Genomic DNA, 22038 nt, shown 5'->3' with positions numbered 1-22038 from the left:
ATTTACTGTGAACATAGTTGAATGTATTGAAAAGATGAGCTGATGTGACTAGATGCCGTTGTTATAAATTAATTACTTCTCCAAGAACAACTTCAAACATCCCGTTAACTGTTCATAGGCCACTCATTGAATACCATTGACGGCGATAAACAACCAAGGCATTTTGATTGGCAAAGGCTTGCAGGTGGACTTGATATTTAATGCCATCAATGCCACTGAAAGGTGAGCATTCATATCAAGTCTTGACAATTTAAATGAATTGGACATTTGTTGTGAATACACTCAAGAAATTAAAAAGTAATAAAATATGAATCAAAGTACATGTTTGTTTCTATTTTGGATCCTTTACTTTATGAATGTGGTTTTCTTTATTTTTTTATAACATTTTTTTAATTTGAGTAAACAAATGTGTGTCTATATATATATATATATATATATATATATATATATATATATATATATATATATATATATATATATATATATATATATATATATATATATATATATATATATATATATATATATATATATATATATATATATATATATATATATATATATATATATATATATATATATATATATATATATATATATATATATATATATATATAAAATGAATAACAGACAGTTAAAAATAAATGAATATAGTTTAATTTAAACTGTGAACAGAGAAAAGTTTAAAATTGATCCTACACGACAATCCATAGCTCTAACTTTTTGACAGAGTTGAGTATTGTTGCCACCTCTGCTTTTATTTTTTGGTAAATAATACCATAAATGAATACTGAATAAATGTTCAGCCACCGTGGATCTGACCTGTGCTGAGATATGTAGTCCGTTTCTTTGAGCATGTCCAACAGCATCGTGCAGCACCTTGTGTATTCCCAGCAGCACTTGCTCTAAATCATGTGGCCCGAGCATCTGCGCTGACAACTCCTCCAAGGAGTGGACAAACTCCCTCCAGTGGTGGTCAATCTCAGCCATATTTGCCAGGCAGCCCCGCATCACATTCAGGCAATAGCCCATGCAGGGCTTGGACTGAGTTAAGCCCTGTGAATCAAATGGACCTTAGGATCAGTGGGAATTGTCTGAATGAATCAACAGATTTTGGCCAATCATACCTGGCAGTGTGGGCAGTAATGCATCTTGAGCAAGGCTTTTCTGCACTCGCGGCTCAACAATAAGTGGTCTGTCGTATTTATGACTTCAATTCCGAGGTGCAAAGCTTGGAGGAAAACCTTAGCGGAGACCCCAGAGCGAGCAATTTGATCTGCTAGTAAACTTGGGGACCCGCCAAACGGCCTTGCCTCACGGCTCGATGCCCGTACACATTCGGCATATCCTACTGATAGGTCGCCAAGGCCTGGGTTGATGAACCGATTGTATACAATCGGAAAGAGGGCATCGAAAAATCTTTGGACAAAGTCCTCAACATGGACGTCAGACCCCAGCAAGAAGAGACTGATATCGGTGAAAAGTTCTCGCACAGGACCTTCTGTCTGATCGGCCATGTTGCCATAGGACTCCTGGAGCAGGACATTTGTATGGTTCTCTGCCTGCTTCCTCAGAACCTCAAACGAGCCTGTGAAAAAAATAACAGCAGGGGGTGAAAAGGAAAACAAATCTTTTGAAAAGAAATAAAACACGGTCTGAAAGAAAGGCATCCATCAAAGGTTAAGAGAAAAAAAACAACATGAGATGAGAGGATCATATGTATTCACACCAATGTCCTTCCACCTACTATAAAAATGTGCTGGACATCATTTGGTGCAATGGTTATTCTGCCTGGCTTTGGTGTGGGCAGTCTGGGTTTGATTCCCGCTCAGTGGCAGTGTGAGTGGATGACTGACTGGTGACCAGTATAAGGTGGAGTCTGCCATTTGCTCGAAAACAGCTGTGTTAGGCTCCAGCAACCCCTGCAACCCTTTCGAGGATTGGCAGTGTGGAAGATGAATTTGTAGCATTGCATTAGTATGCACAAAGCGCTCCATCGCTAGAAAGCATTGTATTTTTGAGTTTTCATGTTATGTTTGTGAAGTGTTTATTGGTTGCTTGGCAACTTCACAGTGACCTTATACTTTCAAGAAGGTAAAAAATAAAGTCCCACAACCATCTGTCAGTTTGCCATTTATCACTTTTAGGCTCTAATAGAGGAAATTGTAGGTAAACGACACCGAGCATTATAGTAATCTCAAAACAAAAATTTTACGGGCAACCATAAACACACACACACACACATACTGGTTCTTTCTCTCATTGCCTACCTTAATTCCATCGATTGTTATGCATGAAGACCCAATTAATCCACTTTATACTTAAATTTTCTTGATTTGTGCATTCATTTTTGTTTAATTTTAAAATTGAGCCTCGAACGCAGTAATAATGTTTCAGTCTAGATTTTGGGGATTGACATTTTTTCGTTTAGGTTAAGGCAAAGTGGCACACAAATTTAAAAAATTAAAACATTCATTTCTGCTTAACTACAACATTTTGATAAATTGTATTGCAACAGTGTCACCTTCTGGATAGGGAGGGGAAATGTTCCACTTCCCATGGACATAGAAAGGGACTAAAGATGTGGTAAAGTAGACCTTTTGTGACATGACAACTTTGTTTAATTAACTTACAAGCTTCATTTTGAATTTGTTGATAATTAATCACAAAACACAGATCCCCAAAATGTCTGAATAAATACTTCTATGTACAAAACTGTTAAAATCATGACAATCAATAAGCTTGCCTTTATCCAAGTGACACTAAGTTAATGAGTTTGTTTGTTTATTAGTCAATACCAATGTCACAACTGCAACCCTAGTGTGGATAAGCGGGATGGAAAATAAATAAATGAATTAACCTATTTGTGACGAACTATGAAAAACGTGGTTGAGGGTGCAAACAATCTAACATAAAAGATTACAAAAAGCGTAATCTGCACAAAAATGATTGCCCGAATCCTCTGTGAGTATTCATTTTAGTATATATCACTCATCCAGTTAAGGGTTGCAGAGATGTTGAGCCAAGCCCAATTGACTCTGAGCAGGTCGCCCATGAATCACAGGGGTCGTCAATAGTTACAAAACAACTCCTATTTACACTGACTTGGAATTAAGGCAACTTTCCCACAAGCCAACTCAAGCAAGGGAACCACGACAACAGACAAAGTGCTCGTGCAAATATAGATTGAGATTCTTACAGGTTTTTATGGAGTAGAACCATCAGAGTAACGAAGGATCTCACGGGAATTATAGCACGTGGAAGAGGTAAACGCATAAAACTAATGAATATATCTTGTGATATAAGTTTAAGTCAGGAAAACACATTTTCTCTTGGTTTACCAAAGTTCATGTCCCTCTAAACTAAATCTTGTCATTCAGGTCGTCATTGTCCAAATAAACATAAAAGTGCACCAGAGTAAAAAATTTGCACACAGAGGAATTCTCGAAATCTACACATAACATAATGGTAATATTTTACCCCCTAAAGAAAGTGAAGCAATGTTTCATGAGCAGGCCTTGGCCTGTAGCAAGGCCTGCAGGCAAGCTTGACGACCGGCGTATATACTCTGAGGCTGTAGAAAAGGAAGTTGGCAGAAGAACCTGTCCTGATTTTTTCCCCTTTTTCCTTTTTTCTTTTGCAAAATATAGTAGAAAAGTAAAGGAGAATTTCTACTCCCACTGCTCAGACAAAAGTGTTTCCTTGCAGCAGTTGTAAACATCTCAATTTGGAAAATAACTTATTCCTATTTGTATTGAAGATGTATTACATTTTAATGCTATTCTCTTAAAAATGTCAAATCAGGTTTTGTCCTTTGTCATGAGTAATGTATCAAAATAACATACGAGCCTGCTATATCCTTTCCAAAGAAAAATGATTCCAAAAGGCTTAAAACAAATTGGGCACACTTGATAGATTATTAATTAATGAAATAACACCTGATACATTAATGAATCTAACAGGAACTGCTCTATTTCTGTGGAGTCAATAAGAAGTATTTGTAATTTTGCGATGAAAGTGAAATTTGAAAAGTAGTGCGCAGTAGGAAGAATTGAAAAATAATTCAATTCCACAAAGAAAAACACATTTTAAGGAGAATAATATATTCATCCAATTGAATTTCCACTCTTACTTGAAGCTTTTTGCAGTATGATGTGGTGAAATACTAAAATACAAAATACGCTGCGTAAAGATTCTTCTAATCCACTACAAATGCATTTATTTATTCATTCATTCATTTTACTGAACCACTTTATCCTCATTAGGGTCGCAGGGGTGCTGCCCAGGTGATTCCGGTCCAGAGGCAGGGGGCCACCCTGAATTGATGGCCACAAGGAGACGGACAACCATGTACACTGACACCCATACCTAGGGACAATTTAGAGTGTCCAATCAGCCTACCATGGATGTTTTTGGAAAGTGGGAGGAAACCAGAGTACAGGATGGAAAACCACACAGGCCCAGGAAGAACATGCACATCACACAGTTGGACCGACCTGGATTTGAACCTAGGACCCCGAAGCTGTGAGGCCGACGCTCTAACATTTCAGCCAACAGCCCACCCCAGTACGAATAACATAGAATCAATATTTCATATAGAGATTTCATACTGTTCAGATCAGCGCAGCCATATATGAAAGATGTTGAAATTCAGAGTAAGCACAGCATGAGCTAAAAGTATCCTTCACCCCACAATGTCTAACATCATCATCTGATATGAACATTTCCTCTTTAGCAGATTGACCAGAAGTTTGCCCTACCTGCCCATTTTTAGATGCCAATCCCTTTCAGTGTAATTTCAAGCAAGGTCATGCTTTTGCTCAATGCTTAAAAGCCTTTTACATTGGATCTGATTTTCTTTCTGCCTCCTACAAATATTGAGTCTTTTTCAACTGTGACCGTGTGAGAAAATCTGGTGATGAGTTATAGTTATGCTCGAGACTTCTGGCAGTTGGCATTGAAAGTGAAAAACTATTTTTATTTCACCCCCTCCGGTCATGTGCTAAAACATACTTCTTTCTTTTTTATCTGAAAAAAATTCTTCACAAGGTTACCATGACATTGTGAGGAGAATACAATTGCACATATGTTCAAGAAAGCAGTGAAGTTTTATACCACTGCAAATTATTCATGTCCTCTGTGGGATTTATAATGCAGTCATCCGTGTTATCATCATGCTCTTTGCTACTTTCTCCACAAGAGGGAGAAATTCAGCTCTTTCCTCAGTTCATCTAGTAATTTGCATTGAGTGCAGCAAAGGATATCCCCTAAAAAAATATTATTTCATTAATATATCAGCTATACTACTTCAAGCCACTGTTTGAAGAACCAGTGTTTGTCAGATGAACAAATGGCAGCGAGGAATTCAGATGAGCTGCAGGAAAGCACACAATTTGGCTTTCCTCAGCTGCCAGCACAACAGAGAAGCACGGTGAAATGTGATAAGCAGAAGAAAAGGTCATTCTACATCAAGAGGATGAGTCAAGGACGCCTTCTAGAGGATTCTCAGCAGGACAGTAGCACAAATCCAAAACTACCATACTTCTCAATGAGGGGATGTACATTCCTGTGAATGAATCAGTGTTTGCAGTGATTCATTCAAAGAAAAAAATATAAATAAAGAATTATGTTAGGTGACTGACTGACAATGTTTTTTCTCACTTGATAGTTATCTCACTGTTACCAAATTGTTCACTCGCCTGATTTGAGTGTGGGCAGGTACGGGCTTGATTCCCACTGGTGGCGGTATAATTGTGAGTGTGTATGGTCATTTGTCTATTTGTGTTCCCTATGCCTGACTGGTAGCCAGTCTAAGATATTTCTTCATTCATTGGCGATGAGGGTCAGACGGTGGCTTTCCCAGCTAGCTTTTGGTTGCCAGTCAATCACAGGACATGAGATACAAGTTTCCCCACTCATAATCATTATCCTGGAGAGTTTAGACTAAAGTCTTCAATTAACCTAACATGCATATTTTGGGAAGGCAAACAAGGGAGAGTGTATTCAACCCAACACTGAGTGTTTGGAGATTGAACCAACATGACCTGCATGAAAGCTGATTGCTATAATATAACGTCAACATTGAAGCAGACATGGCAATGGAGCGTTCATATCAAGAACAGATCAGCACAGATGTACGTTCTTCTGAAAATAAATCAGCAAGTAAAAACTGCAGACGGTGTGCGCAGAGTTTTTGTTTGTGCGTGGACATGTGCCAGCACGTTTCAAAGGAGAGGGACTTGAGCATGAAGAAGACCAGTCAAAATCTGCCTTAAAAAACATTCATTCAGGCAAGTGGATTATCTGTGTAACCCTCATTTCATTTGGGACAGTGAATAACTCAAACCCAAACTGGCATCCTAAAAACTAAGACATGTTGAGTCGTCAGCCCCAGGATATTTCTTTTTCTTTCACTTTCAATAAAGATGCCATTGGTTTAAAGCCTGCTCAAAAGGTGTTACAGATGTCTGTCTGTTCTTTCACTCTTGACTTTAACAGGACAGGAAGTAGATGCGGTGAAATGAGGAACATCCAGTCACAATAATATAATTGAACCATCCCAGACACACCATTGCATCAGGCCTTATCTCAGCATAGATTCTTATGGCACAGCAGTAAAATACAATCATCAGTGATAAGAATTTCTATGAAGCTAGACATCAACTGAATAAAAACAAAACAATTCTTCTCTCTGGATCAATCTCTGCCCTTTTGCTCTCCATCTTTCCATCCCGCTGCACTCTTCCACCACAGGGCTTAACTTAAGAGTCAATATTTGAGGACCTGTTGTAGCTTTCAAACACTTCAAAGAGTACAGAGATCAGCTCTGAACCTCGCCTTTAATATGCAGTTCAGGAAAAGAAGCAGAGTTGGTCAATAAGGTGGGGCACAAGCGCCTCTTGTTGAAGAGCATATATATGTGCTTGTGTGCATGGTACACTTATGTAGAAACATATAGGTCAGTGTTTGCACATACCGGGTATTGTATATCTCTCCGGAGCCTGATGTATCAACACAAAAGGTCGCTGAGGCTAACCAACGCTGTTAGAAAGGACAAGCCAGAGTGAAAATAAGAATATTACAATAACTCTTTCATTAGTTTTCACTGGAGGCTCTGTATGTCGCAAATGACTACTTCCTGTGACAGCATGCCTATAAAAGGTGTGAAATATAACTGAAGGTTTCAGGAGCATTTGAATGCCAGACTAAGAATACGGAATGCCATTAATTACTTGGGAACGTGGTAAAATAAACTGGTAAATATACAAATCAAAAAGTAATGATAAGCAAGCCTTCTAATCTTGATGGAAGAAAGGAATCAAGATGAAAAAAATGTCTTTGTTGATGTGTACCAAAAAGATGGAAAGAGTTGACATGACAACAACAACACTATAATTTTATTCGGCTGCTGTGGACCTCATGCAGCTACTGTGCTTTGAAATCTGGAAATAATTGCCAAAATCATCAAATTTTATAAACAGTTTGAGTCGGCAGCTCAATTAATGTTGTCCAGTGCAAACACTTTTTAGGAACTGCATCAACTTGACTATGCAAACATGACATTGAGAAGTTGTTCTCCACTATTTAACACAATCTGGTAAATCTCTAAAAGGGCATAAAATATGTCATAAAACTCTGCAATGTTTTAGGAGCAAGCTGCAGCATCTCATCTAGAAAATTGCCCGAAGACAAGTACCAGAAGCTATGAATCTACATTTAAAAAGCACCCGCAGGGGACCAACTATGTGAAATGCTGACAACTGAGTGTATTTTTAGAGCTCATCACCGAGCATGAAGAGAGTGGCAATAAAGTGCAGATTGTAGTGTTTGAGAATGTGTCTATACTGTATGTCTGTGGTGGTAGTGCTGGAGCACAGTGAAAGTCAACTGAAGTGGCAACACACCAGTGATAGAGAGTTGTCTCACCATCCAAAAAAAAAAACGTTCGAAAAAAAGGACACAACTTGAAGACATTGTCAATACAAGCTTGAAAACCTATGTTAACCATTTGAATAATGTTCTCATAACAGATAATTAGAGTCAGGAATAAGCAAATGAAAGAAAACCACACACTGAGCAACCTGGCATGGCAGTTGCTTCCATGTTTCAGCCACTGTTTGGCTATAAAATGTTGCAGAAAACATCAGATCAATTTCCATGTTCAGTTTAGTATGAGTACACTATTGAATATCACCAAATACTTCTATGCACTGCCTCTCAGGATTTGGTTTGACCACACACACAAAAGGATGCCTTGCCTTTAAATGTTATTCATGGTAAGACACTATAGAGCTACAATTTTCATGCTTTGGATTACTGTGGTGATGCAAAATGTAATCTAAAATAAACGGAGCCGCAGGGCATCCTCTTGCGCACAAGCAAATGCAAACACGACGACGTCATTAGGCGGTGTGATTAGAAAAGTGCTCTTCTGTGGTTGACAGTTGGAGGGAATTCTGAGTTGCAGTTACACTCCGACTAGTTTGTTTCATTGAAGCACCCCAAACGGCTGGATTGTTAAAGGCTATTGACTCTGACTAATCCCGCTTCCCACTAAATCCTCATCCTCTGACTTCAAACACAGTGCAAAGACTTTCAATAGGATCTGGCACCCTCCCAAACCTCTCCGTCAGTCGTTCATTCTTCTTCCCTCTCCGTCCTCCCCTGGATCAACTCTCCACAAAGCAGTGCCCAAATTCATGTGGGAATCTCGAGGAGGCCCAGATTTGGATGGTGCGCACACATGCGCACGCATAAACACACTACTTGAGAGCGGTGACGACCAAAGAGTCGGTCAATTGAAAGGCCCTACACAAAAGAGTAGAGGGCAGCTGTGAGAGTCCAACCTGGATTTCAAAGGAATCCTACCAGTGTTCAACTTAGTCAAAATACTAAACTATTCATCTTCTAACAATCACAGACTTTGTGAGTAGTATTATACAGCATACAGGTTTTAAACAAAATGATTTTACTGACAAGAGTGATGGATTGTCTACCAAAACCTACATTCATAGTTCCCATTTTGCACCTTTGACATTTCCTTAATAATCCTCTGACTGAGTAGTCGATATGGTCTTGGGGTAATTTTTCTAGAAACGGTTCACAGATTTTTTTTCCCATTTATGGTTCTCTCTATGATTTAGAATTGTTTTTCAACTCCCTCCAAACTTATGGGAGTCACGTACTTTATGTTGGATGTGTAATTGAATTTATTCGACCCGTGGCATTTAGCTGCACCTTTTTTAGATCTTCTGATTGATTTATTTTGTCACACCGGTTCTATTTGAACAATTTCGAAAAAGCTCGATGGGTTATCCGGTTTTGTTGTGGCTAGTGGAAATGAATAAGGTTTTTCCAAAAATGTAATCTGCCAGTTGTTGATTTAAAATGTTTGATGTACTTTTTTGTATAAGCCTAATAAGTTCTTTGTTGTTCTTTCATTTTATGAATATTATCATCAATCATGTTTACTTTGGTCATTTTTGTTTTCTGTCACATTTGTTTTAAAAGTTCACTTTGCGCTGAAGGCTTTGTTATTTGGTTATTAAACTGCAGTTACAGGTCAACTGTAGTAACTCCAATTATAGTGCTATAAAGCTCGGTAATCATTAATGTTGGTTAGAAGTTTTATTACAATGCATTAAAATATTAACTTAAATCCGTTCCTGAGATCAACACACTCATGTAGCTTTCAATTCTCAGAAACAATGGGCTTATATTTGATAAATTTAATAAAAATAAATTCAGTCATCTATTTTTTACACCCCATATCCTTACGAGGGCTGTGGGGGTGCTCTATGGCACGTAATATTGCATTTAAAGTAAATACTTTTTCTTTTTTTCCTTTTCTAGCGATTTGAAATTATCAATTTACATGTACAAGCATACACAGTTGAAAATTAATCAACATACTCCTGCAACGTGATGACACAAACAGAACGTCACAGTCCAATCCACATTCCACCAAACCCCGCAAACTCGTAACTTTTGACTTACCTTCTCGTAAACCGTGCTATCGCTGCAAGTTCTGCCTACTTAAAAGTTGCAAAAAAGGATGCTAAACTCTTTACAGATTTGCAAATGATGTGTCAAAATTTCGTACGCAACATTAGATTTATTACAAGCCCTGCATTATTTTCTAAAAATATATACATTCATGAGCAATGTATAAAGTAATTAGCCATTTTGTGGGATTGTGGTTTTCATACCCAGTAAAAGTTAAAAACCTCATGTCGGAAAAAAAACTGACAATTTTCTCTCAACCAAGCAGCCAATTTACTCCCAACATAGACATTTTACTAGAAGGAAAACTATTATTCTATAGCTGCTAATTAGGGGTGACCAAGACCTGGTTTGAGCACAATATTCTGCATAATGAAGTCAAGTTCTAAAATGAGATCACGAAAAGAATATTTTCGTAGCAAAGTAACTGCATTAGTAGTCTGGTTAGTTTACTTAAATTGCTATTAAATTTGCTTCAAATGGAAGAAATCCAAGATGTTTCAGTCATTTAAAATAACCATCATTGTGTGGTCAAGCCCATGACGTGGAAGAGTAATTCATTTCGGGGCTGGGGGTGCTGAAGCCTACCCCAGCCAACAAAGGGCAGTATATGGGGGGCACCCCTGAATTTGTTGCCATCCAATCACAAGGCACAATCAGGCAAACAATCATTTGTGCTCACATTCATACCTGGAGAAACTTTATTTTTCCCAAATATATAATATTTATATATATAGAAGTATATATTTTACTTTCGTTACATGGTTTGTATCAAGCCAATGAGTGTGCTAAAGGCTGCAAAGAAAGCCAAACATTGAATGAAGACATTCCTGTACCCATGGCGCCATTCAATGAAGCACCACCCACCAACCTTTTGCAACCAAAACAATACAGTTTGTTGAGGCTTTTATAGCGTCTCAGCTAAAGCAGCAAAACAGAAAAGCCAATTGGATATTTAAAAAAAAAAAACATGAATAACAGAAAAAAAACATGTGTCATCTTCATCAGGTTAAACATCTTAATTTCACCTTCAATTCCAATGCCAGGAATTTGGGACCCGAAAGCACTGAGTGAGAGAAGACCTCTACCCAAGCAGCAAAATTTAAAACGCTGTCATATCTGGCTGAACGGGTACTTCCTTTAAGTATGAAAAAAGTTACTGTGAAGTTTCTTTTTTGACATCTGATATTTTTACCTCATTACCGTTAAATGTAAATCTTTTTCAGTTTAATATCACATCCATCTGCAAATTTGCTAATAATCCCTTTGTTCGTTAGGGTTATCACAAAATTCCTTGTCTAACCTCTTTGACCTTTCACCAAATTACCCCGAAATGTAATCACTTCTTCGGTTTCCTATTACAAGGACATCCTGCAACTTTATTCTTACCGCAAATTATCACAAACATACACACAGACCTTCTATCTACCTACCTTCTTCCCATCAGAATTAGGTAAATATAAAGGTTCCTTAATTTCCCTCATGGAATGAATTAAGTATATTATACTGTCAATGTGAACTCCTGGTTGTGCCCTTTATTCAAAAATCCATTGAGCCATTATTTACGCTGCTTATCCTGACAATCAGAGTGCTGGACACAGGAAGGAGGGTATTCCCTGAACTGGATGTCAAGGCACGAATAGAACAACTAACATTCAAACACACACAGTCAACCCTTAAAAGAATCAGGACTGCTCCATCACTGTTTGGAGTGTGTGTGTGTGTGTGGGGGGGGGGGGGGGGGGCAGCTGATTAGGGAGAACATACATGGTCTAAACAGGTAAGAGATTTTCAACTTTGACCTCAAACTGTAGGTCAGAAACGCTAACCAATCAGCTATCATTCCACTAGTTTGAAAAATCTATATATTTATTTTTATATTCATTCTATCCTTTCAAAAGAACTTTTCGTGTTACATAAAAAGCAGCATTATGGAATTCAAGACAAATACTGAGACAGAAACCACCTTTGATTATCACCACCAGGATAATTAATTGCCTGATATTTGAAGCCATGTTTAATACTATATTGTCATCAGATAAAAAAGAAGGGATCGTGTAGGTATTGCTGCTCTGAGAACAGAACGCCAATAGCCCCTTGGTAGCTGGACCTGTCTAAGCCATGGGTGAAATGAAGAGTTTCTACAAGTGCCGCTTTGAAAACAGACTTGACAACCTCACAAAGGATGAAAAAAGGTCACACTGACAACTTCATAATACCATTCTTTTAAACTAGTAGTCCTCGGGATTGCAACAGCTGAGTCCCAGTAGTTTACAACTCCAAATTTTATTTGAACATTGCCTGGCACAGAGCTAAGAAGGAATAGTTTGGTTGCCATGGATAAAAGGCAAAACTGCACCGGATGGAGGAAAAAGGCTTTCTCCTGAAGCCTGGCTCAGCAGGGTACTAATGTGTGTGTGCACTGTTCAGACATCTCAAAGCCAGCATAGGATAACAATGCATTGTGGGAGACATTCAAACAGAAGACAAAAAGAGATAAATGTAATAAGCTGGAAAGCTCAAAGGCAATATAGTGTTTAGTCTTAGTCTTTTTATTTATTTTCATCTTTATAATCCCAAAAGCCCAGATACAGGTTTTGTAATGGGAGATGACTTAGAACGCATGGACTAAATGTGTTTCAGTATCAGTGTTTCCAGATTGTGTACGTTCCAGCCAATCGGCTATTTTCTTTGAGTCCTGTCAGTGTTACAGACTACTTTTAATGTCTTCTTACCTACAGTTAATCCAATCAACGGTGTCATATGAAAATGCACAATTCTAGGTTTTATTGATAAAATGTCTATATCAGCTTAGACCCACAACCTTTTTGAATTACAACCCCTCCAGTCTAAACATAAGGTTCGTCTTTAGGGTTGCAGGGGGTGGTGGAGCCTATCCCAGCTGACTCCACGCCAGAGACGGGTGACACCTTGAATCGGTAGCCAGCTGATCGCAGGGCATGAGGAGACGGACAACCATGCACACTCACCCATACCTAGGGGCAATTTAGAGTGTCTAATCAGCCTAACATGCATGTTTTTGGAATGTGGGAGGAAACCGGAGTACCCAGAGGAAATCCACGCAGGCCTGGGGAGAACATACAAACTCCGCACAGGTGGACGTGACCTGGATTTGAACCCAACACCTCAGAGCTGTGAGGCCAACGCGCTGACCACTTGGCTCACTGGGCCGCCCTATTCAGCTACAAATGCCTCTTTTTAGTTGGGAAAGGAAAGATAAATAGTAAAAAAACAGGGGGAAAAAACACTTCGTTAAAGAAGCCATATATAAGAGTTTTACTTCAGATATGGAACGGTCCTAATATTGAAATAGTCCAGAAAGAAACTTTCTTTTAAAATATATTTTCAACAGTTCTCAATTGCTAAATTACGATTAGTGAAATATTTTTCTCTCTCCCATAGCCTCGTCTGTGCTCAGTCAGTGGCTACTGTCTGAAATGCAAACTTGGCTGAGATCACATGGGATGGCTTAACTTGCGTGTAACTAGTCTGTTTTGTCATCACCGTAAAGTCCATATCAGCTTCGTCGCTTGAAATAGAAGCACCCTGATAGCCTTCCAGTCATAGCTCTCCTTAGATGAAGGTGACAGTTTCTGATATTAGACTAAATCCACCAGTTATCTTTAAATGCTGTGGCCACTGCAGTGAATTTGGTAGCAAGGACCAAGCACTAGCTTTAAATCCTGATTGCTGTTTTCTTATAGCGAATTCTTATACGGGTTGGGATGTCAGATCTCCACATCAGAGCGTACTGGTGGTTGTGAAAAGAGCACAGATGCTCATGTTCACTTTGATAAGGGTCCTGACGGCACACACATTCACACTGATGTTCTGTTTTCAAAGCACCCACATCCGGTCCATTTAACGTCTCAAAATACCACAGCGGAGATTACTGTCTGCCGAGCTGAGTTGTCTTACCTTGAAAAGCGGCCACGTTGCGTGAGATGAGAAACTTTAAGCTGGAACTGGAAGTCTGAAGGAGGTTTTCAATGTCTCTCCGCGCTGCTATCTGGTACCTTTCCTCCATCTTTTTGGTGCAGCAACTCTGGCTTTTAGACCTGCATACTTGAAGGTCTGTGCCTGGGAATGTGATCATAAACCGATATATCAGGTCTGAACTTTACAGAACATATGATTTTAGTTACTTTTTGATGAAGAGAGACACAAACAATTCATATTTTGTAATGATATTTCTTGTGAGCCATACTTCGAATTTTAAAGTCAAAATACATGCATGTAAAAAGGGTGCCTTTTTATTTATTTTTTTAGTAATTTCACCACTTTCAAAGTGGAAAAAAAATGAATATTTTCTAAAAAAAGGCTTATGCTGTTGCCAATCAATGAGAGGATATGTTCCGGAAGAATCTATTGCAAAAAAAAAATGAAAATTTAAGCAGTTCTAAATGTAATATCTCATTTCTGTCACCACCGATTTCCATATTTAAGATCACGGGTTAGCAAAGAGCCAGATGCACCCATCAAAAAAGCCACATGTGGCTCCCGAGCCATAGGTTCCCTACCCCTGGTATAGAGTATGAGTGCACATTTATCTTCCTTTCATTTAAGCAAGCAAATCACATGGCAACAGAAATGTGACAAAAAGGAAAATAAATATGGCTTTGCACTTTTAGAACTATCAAATTGGTAAAAGCTTGACTGGATCACACATCTAGATTTTGCAATATGCGTATGTGACATCATGGGAGACATGTCAGATTTTCACCGTGATCAAAGTGTAAACATCCTTCCGCCATTGCAAGACAACTTGACATCTTGAAATCGACTCAAAGCTCTGCAAAAGTTACTTGGGCATGTTAAGACAAGGGGAAGAAAGAGTTAGCCAAAGACACCATCAGCTCCATGTGATGTTCAACATGATGAGATGGCATGTCTGGAGGAATTTCAATTCTTAAACAACATGTAAATGCTCACGTGTGTTGTTTGTTATCTGTATTTCTACACAAAGACATGCTAATTTATGTATTCATGGGGGACAATGGAGTTTTCTTCTAGCCTGAGTTGTGTGTGAGACCTGTTATCTGATAACAAGCCTTACGTATAATTCTTGAAAATGATTGGACTTTTTCTTGACAAAACATACCCTACTTTATAAATATAAGTATGTGCATTTCCAGATCTGTTTTTGTTGCTTTCATTTAAATGTTTGAATATGAGTCATTTCAAATTAAATAGTTTGTCACTTACTACATCAAATGATTTGGGGGCTTTTTCTAAAGTTTTTCTTTTGTCAACAGGACAGCAGAAATGGAAGGGAACCCTGCAAGATCAGTTATGAGGCATGTGGCTTTTTCCCCCACTAAATATAAACATAGCAATGCATATATAACTTTGGTTTAAAAAAAACTGTATAAAGTTTCAAAATTGAACATTACTCTCAAATGGATTCATCAATCAGCAACAATTCCTAACATTTTTGATCAGAAAAGCATATCCATCCATTCTATGAAGAGTTTCAACATGAATTGTGAGTTTATGTTGAAATAATTTCCTAAAGCAACACATCTGCATTACAAGGAATTAGTACATGCACATTGAAGATTAACCTTTTTTAAAGCACCCCTACAGACAAAATCGGCGTCTGAAGTTAGATGACATGTTGAAGACAACAATACTGTCTGTGGCTATTTACTTGCGGATGATGTATATAGTATTTAAAACATCGTGTGGCTTTCAAGTGCCTCAGTCTATGTCAAGAAACATTTACTGCGGGCCACCATTCTGACATACCTGGCCGGGGACTCAAAGGCAGCATCTGATTCGGTCCGATTTGCCTGAGCTGAAAAACTTTGCGCACATCGTCGCATTTGAGCGTGTTTCCGAAGCAAAGGGCGCATAAATACGCTAGCAGAAAAGTGTAGCTGGTCCACATCGTAGAGTACTTTGAGAAAAAGGGTTAAAATTGGGCGCCTTTGGCAAAATCCAAAAGCCGTCATGAAGTGCAGGTTTCCGCTTTGGTCAGCTCCGACTACATCGCAGCTTCTCGGGTGTGTTGTCAATGACCCGAGGGAATAGTGGTGACAACTTGACATCCAGCCCCACATTCCAAATTGCACCGGTGAGATTGGCCTCTCCCAAAAGCATGCTGTATGTCCGAGTTGGCAGAGGCGGTTCCTTTTTTACCTGTTCTAGCCCACTCAGGCGAGTCAAAGTATAAGGTCGCCATCTACTGGACAATTCATGTACCTGCAGGCTGACGGTTGTTTGACATAAGTTATGATTCCTATCATGAGATCGTTTAACTCATTGCGCGAAAGACGTCGGTTTATTTTTAAAGTGGGAGAGTTGAGTTAGAATACTAAGTGAGTTTTTCAGGCAAGCTGTCAGTAATCAGTCACTGCTCTCAGTCAAAATGGATTGGACCTTTTAACACCAAGTGTAGCCAACGAGTTCATGTTTTCAAATGAGTTTATCATGCTGATATTGTAATGCTACTTATTGTTGAATGTTTTTAGATGTGATGGGTACACTGAAAATGATTCAGGAGTAAAAAATCGGACTCTTAGCCTGTCAAAACTCAAGTACAAAAGAGCAAACAGGGTCAAGCTATTTTATTTTTACCTATATCTAAACACTATCCAAACACATACAAAAGGACAAGTTTAATATTTTTTATTCAAATGACCTCAATGACAATACATCAAATCAACGTCACCATATTATACTTTTGGGGTCAGATTGTCTGTCCGTTCATACCCACATTCCTATACAGGCCGGGACAAGTGCAATACCTTTAAAAAAAATAGTGTTGCTACGAATCCCCACCTGCACAAAAAGGGACTCCTCCACAAAGGATCCTTTAGACAAGTAAACGCATGAATATGCAGACTCAACTAGTGATGTCATCAACCTAGTCAGTTTTGCATGGATTTGCACAGCAAAGCCCAAATAAAGCTGAATGCAAACCAGCAAAACTGACCATGTGACGACGGTAAGCACAATTGTGAATTAGGGGAAAAAAGCAAGCTTCCAAAGGAGGCTGTTAGTTAGAAGTACTTCAAGTGCCTACATTGCAGTAGATACATGAACACTACCTGCACTATAAGCACTTTAGTACTGCTCAACCTGGAGAACTCCAAAGAGACCTATAGAGAACACCCATACAGTTGCGCGTGGTGCGATACAAAGCAATTTTTGCCCGGTTCAGATTGCGGGGATGGGCCACTTTCACAAACCAAAGATCCAAACAGGTGGAGAGCAAGCAGGCCACCATCAGTTTTGCATAGATTTGCACAACTCATTTATTCTTGTAGTGCAACTATGCAAAACTAGCAGAGAACTGCAAGATATTAGAGCCCAATTAGAAATTAGGATTGGTCTGGTGGCGCGGATACAGCCCCTTATGCCAGAAGGAGCACTTAGGGCAGTAGGTGCTAGTCTATTTCACTATCTGCACTAGATGCACCTTAGCACAAAGACAGTTCTGCAAAAGACATGCGGGACGAGGGGGACTGCACACACAAGTGTCTGCATATTGCTTTAAGTGCCTCCACTGCAGTAGGTATCACATAGAACTACCTGCACTGTAAGCACTTTGACAATACACAGACGTCACGTTGGTCCAAACACACTGAGTTGTGTTCATGGTTGCGTCGCTTCCGTCCTGTCCTCGTGGACCTGGAAGGAAAACAGAAGAGGACATCACATTAGGAATAGTACTGCAACAGGTAGAAACTAAATGCTAGGGAAGTTCTTTATCATAAATCATTATTTCAGGGCCATTAACAACGATAAACGTCCAATAACATGGCTCTTTTGTGCTGTGAATTTACACTAGTTTGGGGCCAGTACACGTCCCATCCATTTAATTTGGGAATTTGGACGTCCAGCACCGCTAATGGCATGAAGTGAGTTACGCATGGCGACAACAATAATAAGTTGTATTTGAATATATGAATGAGAAGCGCATTCTGCGAGTGGCGTTTTTTCCTCCCCGGGAGCGCGTGCGCGGAGTGCTTGCCACCCCTCCCCCACCGTCGTTAACATGGCGCCGAGAAGTGCGCCAACCTTAGCATAAACGACTCTTAGTCGAAAACCCCCGAACCGTGGTCGGGTGCGGACAATCTCGGGGTGTCGCGAGAAGCGTGTCGTGCGCTCGAAACCTTTTTTAAACACAAAACCCATTAGTCAGTGCGAAGAAGGGCAGAAGCGGGCAGCTCAGGCGCAGATAGCTAGCATTAGCACCTTGAAAACATGGCCAAAACGTGCCGCTCGTATCTTGCTTGGAGCGACTTTTAATAACATTTATCGAAGCCGAGGTGGAAAGGTTGAAAACGTGGTTTTGAAAGCAAACCCCGAACGCCGTAAAAGTCAGGCTTTGACTATATTATGAAATGTGATGGTACCCGTTAGCTTTAGCTACCCCCACAACAAACACGCCCATTTGATTAATAAAGCTTTTGGTTGTTTTGTCTATAGCCGTGAATGCATACATGTGTGGCGTGTGTGCTCAGTTGTGTGTGGTTAGACGTGAAAAGTGTTAAGTACTATAAAGTGTGGCAAGTTGAGGCTGCTAAGCTAGTTAGCTTAAGCGTGGGGCCTAAGCGTGCCCCATGTGCTACTGCTTTGTTCTGGGGGCACTTTAACTCACACACCACTGCACTCGAAATTGGCCAGCCAATTCGCCGCGTTTTCTCGAGTTGTTTGAAAAGTACTCGGCAGTCGCCCCCCTATTGAACCCAATCCCACCATGCCGTTCGCAGTTTGAAATAGTTGCGAGAGCGCAGCGACCGAAGCTCGGGACGTTTTTTCAAATCTCCCTCATTCCCTCAATGGTGGAAACTGAGGGGGCTGCCATGCGCCTCATGTTACACTGTTTTCGTCGCCAAAACATCATTTGCGGCAAACGGCTCGCTTTCTTTCAGCCGCCTGCACGCTTAAACACGCTTAGTCAACCCCAAAAGCCCCGGTTCGGCATTTCCCTTGTAAGCGTAAAGACTTAAAAAGAGCCCAAAGCGGACTTCCTCGCTGATAAACACGCGCTCGACAGACACTCACCAGCCGAAATCCACCATCTTCGCTACTTGCTCAGAGTGGCGTGCACTCCGCTGCTGCGGACAAAAGCGGAATAAAGGCGCAACAATTCAGCAAACTTTTGAACCCGCGGCAAAAAAAGCGAAGGGGGAAACGTGACTGGAGCCGATGGCGAGTCAACGTGTGGATCCGATGCGCCGCTTGATCAAGACTGCTGGCTTCAGGAAAGTGGCGCGAAGGCGACCAGCGGGTAAAACCATGTGGGTGAATGAAGGGCGGCTCCCACCGAACGTAAATATGTAGCTACAACCCCCAACTCTTCCCCATTTGCATACATCAACTACGATACTTCCGACGGCAACGGGTAAGACGGCATAGCTTTTGGTGTAGGAAAAAGCTCTTTTAAAATTAACTTCTAACATTATAGGTGATGTAAACGACAACAAATCCCCCTCAGCTCCCCCCGTTTTGGTGTTTAGTTTGTGTCATTCACAACATTGATCATGTGGGGCACACGTAAGCATTTAAATAATAATGTTAAAACAGGTAAAAAAAAATAATGTTACACTTTTTTTACTTAGTTAAAACTAAAGGTGGAGTAGAATCTTAGACCTGTTGCTTCTTGTATTATTTTAAAATGTGTATTTACGTTTAGAGATACGTAATATTACACTTAGATTGTATTAATGAGTGACCCCCTGTTACATGGAATTTACATTTCACGTTTATTTTCATCCTTTTTATTTTGTATGTTTTTTAAATACTAAAATGTTTATTGGATTTCCTTTCATTTTTTATATTTTTTTCTTAATTTGATAAATTTACCACATTATCAATATTTTTCATGTACTTATGTATTCCTTCAATACTTTAGGTATACTGGTGCTGGACGTCCAATCCCTTCGAAGTGAATGAACTTTTCATTTGCTGCCAACCCTTCCATATGAAATGGATAGGGCGGCTGATACTGGAAAAAAACAGATTTCAGCAGATGGAAGATTGAACACCACACGATTTGACGTCTGGAAGCGTCAATGGCACTGAAAGAGTCACATATGCTTTCAGGAATCAATGATTCATCTAAAACCAAGTGAGTTACCATGTTTCAGTACCATTGGCAGCAATAGACGTCCAATCAGTCGTGCAGCAAACGTAAGTGACTCACTCACATAGATGTTGAATATATTTAACATGGGAGGCCTGACAATAATGACACAAAATAATTAAAAGGAAAAACATGACACAACACATTTGTTTTCATGGCCATGATGGACGACCAAGCCATTTGAAGTGGGGCAACTAGTCGTGATCATTCAGATACTCTCATTCACTGCCAACCCTCCCAGTTCAAAAGGGAATGGAAGTCTGTTAATGTCCATGTCAGCAAATTATTTGATGATGTGCATCTTCAAATAACTTTTTTTTAAACTGATCCAAAAATCCACAAAATTCAGGCTTTGGAATAAGATTCCCTAATCTGAACAAATGTTGTAAATTAACAATTTATGTACATCCATTATTATATCCAATGAGTGAAATTTGATTTTTAATTTAGTTTTGCTTAACTGTGATATATAAAACGTTTTATCGGTGTGTTGTATTGGCAGTCATTTTGAAATACAAAATAAAGCAAAGAGCAAAAATGTATTCATAACTCTTGTTGTACAATTATTTGCCTTGTTAATTTATGCGCAAAATGTTTTTTCTTCCAAATCCTGTCCATTTCTACAAATGACACGCATTGATTTTTTTTATTGCAACACAGTATCTGTGCCAATGTTTTTTTTTAAATTCATTTTATTTTATTAGTAATTCATCCTACAACATTGAAGCTATAGACATTATGTTAGCTGGCCAGCAGAGGGTACTAATATACTAAATATTACTGTAATTTCATCTGATATTTCTCAACTGTAAAGAGGAGCTCAAGCACAACAGTTATCTTTCATAGCAGACCAGTTGCCATACATAAAAAATGCTCTGAGTGCTTAATCGATTATTTATGAACCCATACATGATTAGGGTATTTATTTTGGGGCAAAATATTCATTTTTTTCCCCTAAATTTGATCAAATTTGTGGAAATAAACTGTATACTACTGCATGTCCATCCATCACTGGTGATGAAAAATGAGGCAGTAACTCTTCAATCATTAAAATTAAGATTAAAATTAGAACTTTATTGAGTGGTTGAGATTTTTTAGTACGTAAAACTGGGACTGCAATTAAATGCACGAACATTAGCTGGGGAGATGATGGCAACAGGTATGGAAAAGCAAGATATTCTTCTCAATGACTTTATTATGACAATTGTTTGATGAGGGGGACAAAAAACATGCTCCAATGAGTTGAATTAAAAAAAAATAGTATATTGACAAATGAAGCAAATAGAAAGCTATCACAATTTGATCCGAGTGCTCATGTTCTCAATTCAGTCTTGATTACTTGAGCAGCTTAGTTTGCAGCCAAGCTCTGTCCGGCGATTTATTTCTCTTCTTAACACTCCTACGATGTAAGTTGATTAAATCGAAACTCTTAATGTTGCAGTGGCAGAAAAAGTATTAGATGGAATGAATGGTGCAAAATGCATTTTTGCTTTTGTCCTTGACTACCTTTCCGACCCTTCAACTGACCCTTCAACTTGTACCAGTCATTTTTGGGTTGCAGAACTATCTGTTCTTCTATACAACCACTGAGTATGCTTATTTAATTTGCTTCTGCTTTTCACCCCAGTTGAAAAGTCTTCTTTTCTTCCTGGTTTCTCAACCCAGGACACCCCCCCCCCCCCCCCCCCACCACCACCACCACCACTCCACCCCATCCTAACCACCAACCCCCGACTCGACACACAAAGTCACTGGTGCGACCAGCTCTTCCGCATGGAAGTGAGATGGGGGTAGTGCATCGGGGAGCTCGTAGATTTGAGTCCCGCGAGGTCAGATGAAAGCATATGGCTTGCTTTATTGGAGCCCTTCAGCTCCCTCTTCAAGCTTTGCCCTCAGTACGAATGATACTTAGACTGATC

The 22038-nt window shown here is 39.4% G+C and overlaps 1 protein-coding gene and 2 long non-coding RNA genes across 3 annotated transcripts in view; 1 reads left to right on the top strand and 2 right to left on the bottom strand.

Moving 5' to 3' along the window:
* Window positions 1-16135, bottom strand: part of gpc5a (glypican 5a) — a 60239-nt gene extending 44104 nt beyond the window's left edge. The window contains exons 1-4 of the mRNA XM_077714115.1: window positions 15772-16135; window positions 13942-14103; window positions 1128-1588; window positions 823-1056 (exon numbers count right to left, since the gene is read on the bottom strand). Coding sequence (XP_077570241.1) covers window positions 823-1056; window positions 1128-1588; window positions 13942-14103; window positions 15772-15913 — 999 coding nt within the window. The 5' untranslated portion in view covers window positions 15914-16135. The remainder of the gene's footprint in view (window positions 1-822; window positions 1057-1127; window positions 1589-13941; window positions 14104-15771) is intronic.
* Window positions 16136-16638: 503 nt separating this feature from the next.
* Window positions 16639-19389, bottom strand: LOC144194330 (uncharacterized). The gene is made up of 2 exons (XR_013325865.1): window positions 19039-19389; window positions 16639-17658 (listed from the first exon to the last, which is right to left on the bottom strand). It is a non-coding gene; the product is annotated as an uncharacterized LOC144194330 (long non-coding RNA).
* Window positions 18016-20668, top strand: LOC144194329 (uncharacterized). Its single transcript, XR_013325864.1, has 2 exons — window positions 18016-19378; window positions 19889-20668. It is a non-coding gene; the product is annotated as an uncharacterized LOC144194329 (long non-coding RNA).
* Window positions 20669-22038: the final 1370 nt, after the last annotated feature.

The sequence above is a fragment of the Stigmatopora nigra genome, chromosome 3 (genome assembly GCF_051989575.1).
Source record: "Stigmatopora nigra isolate UIUO_SnigA chromosome 3, RoL_Snig_1.1, whole genome shotgun sequence".
NCBI classification, from domain to species: domain Eukaryota; kingdom Metazoa; phylum Chordata; class Actinopteri; order Syngnathiformes; family Syngnathidae; genus Stigmatopora; species Stigmatopora nigra.
Note: the sequence above shows the minus strand (reverse complement) of the source record. Positions and strands in the feature narration are given on the sequence as shown.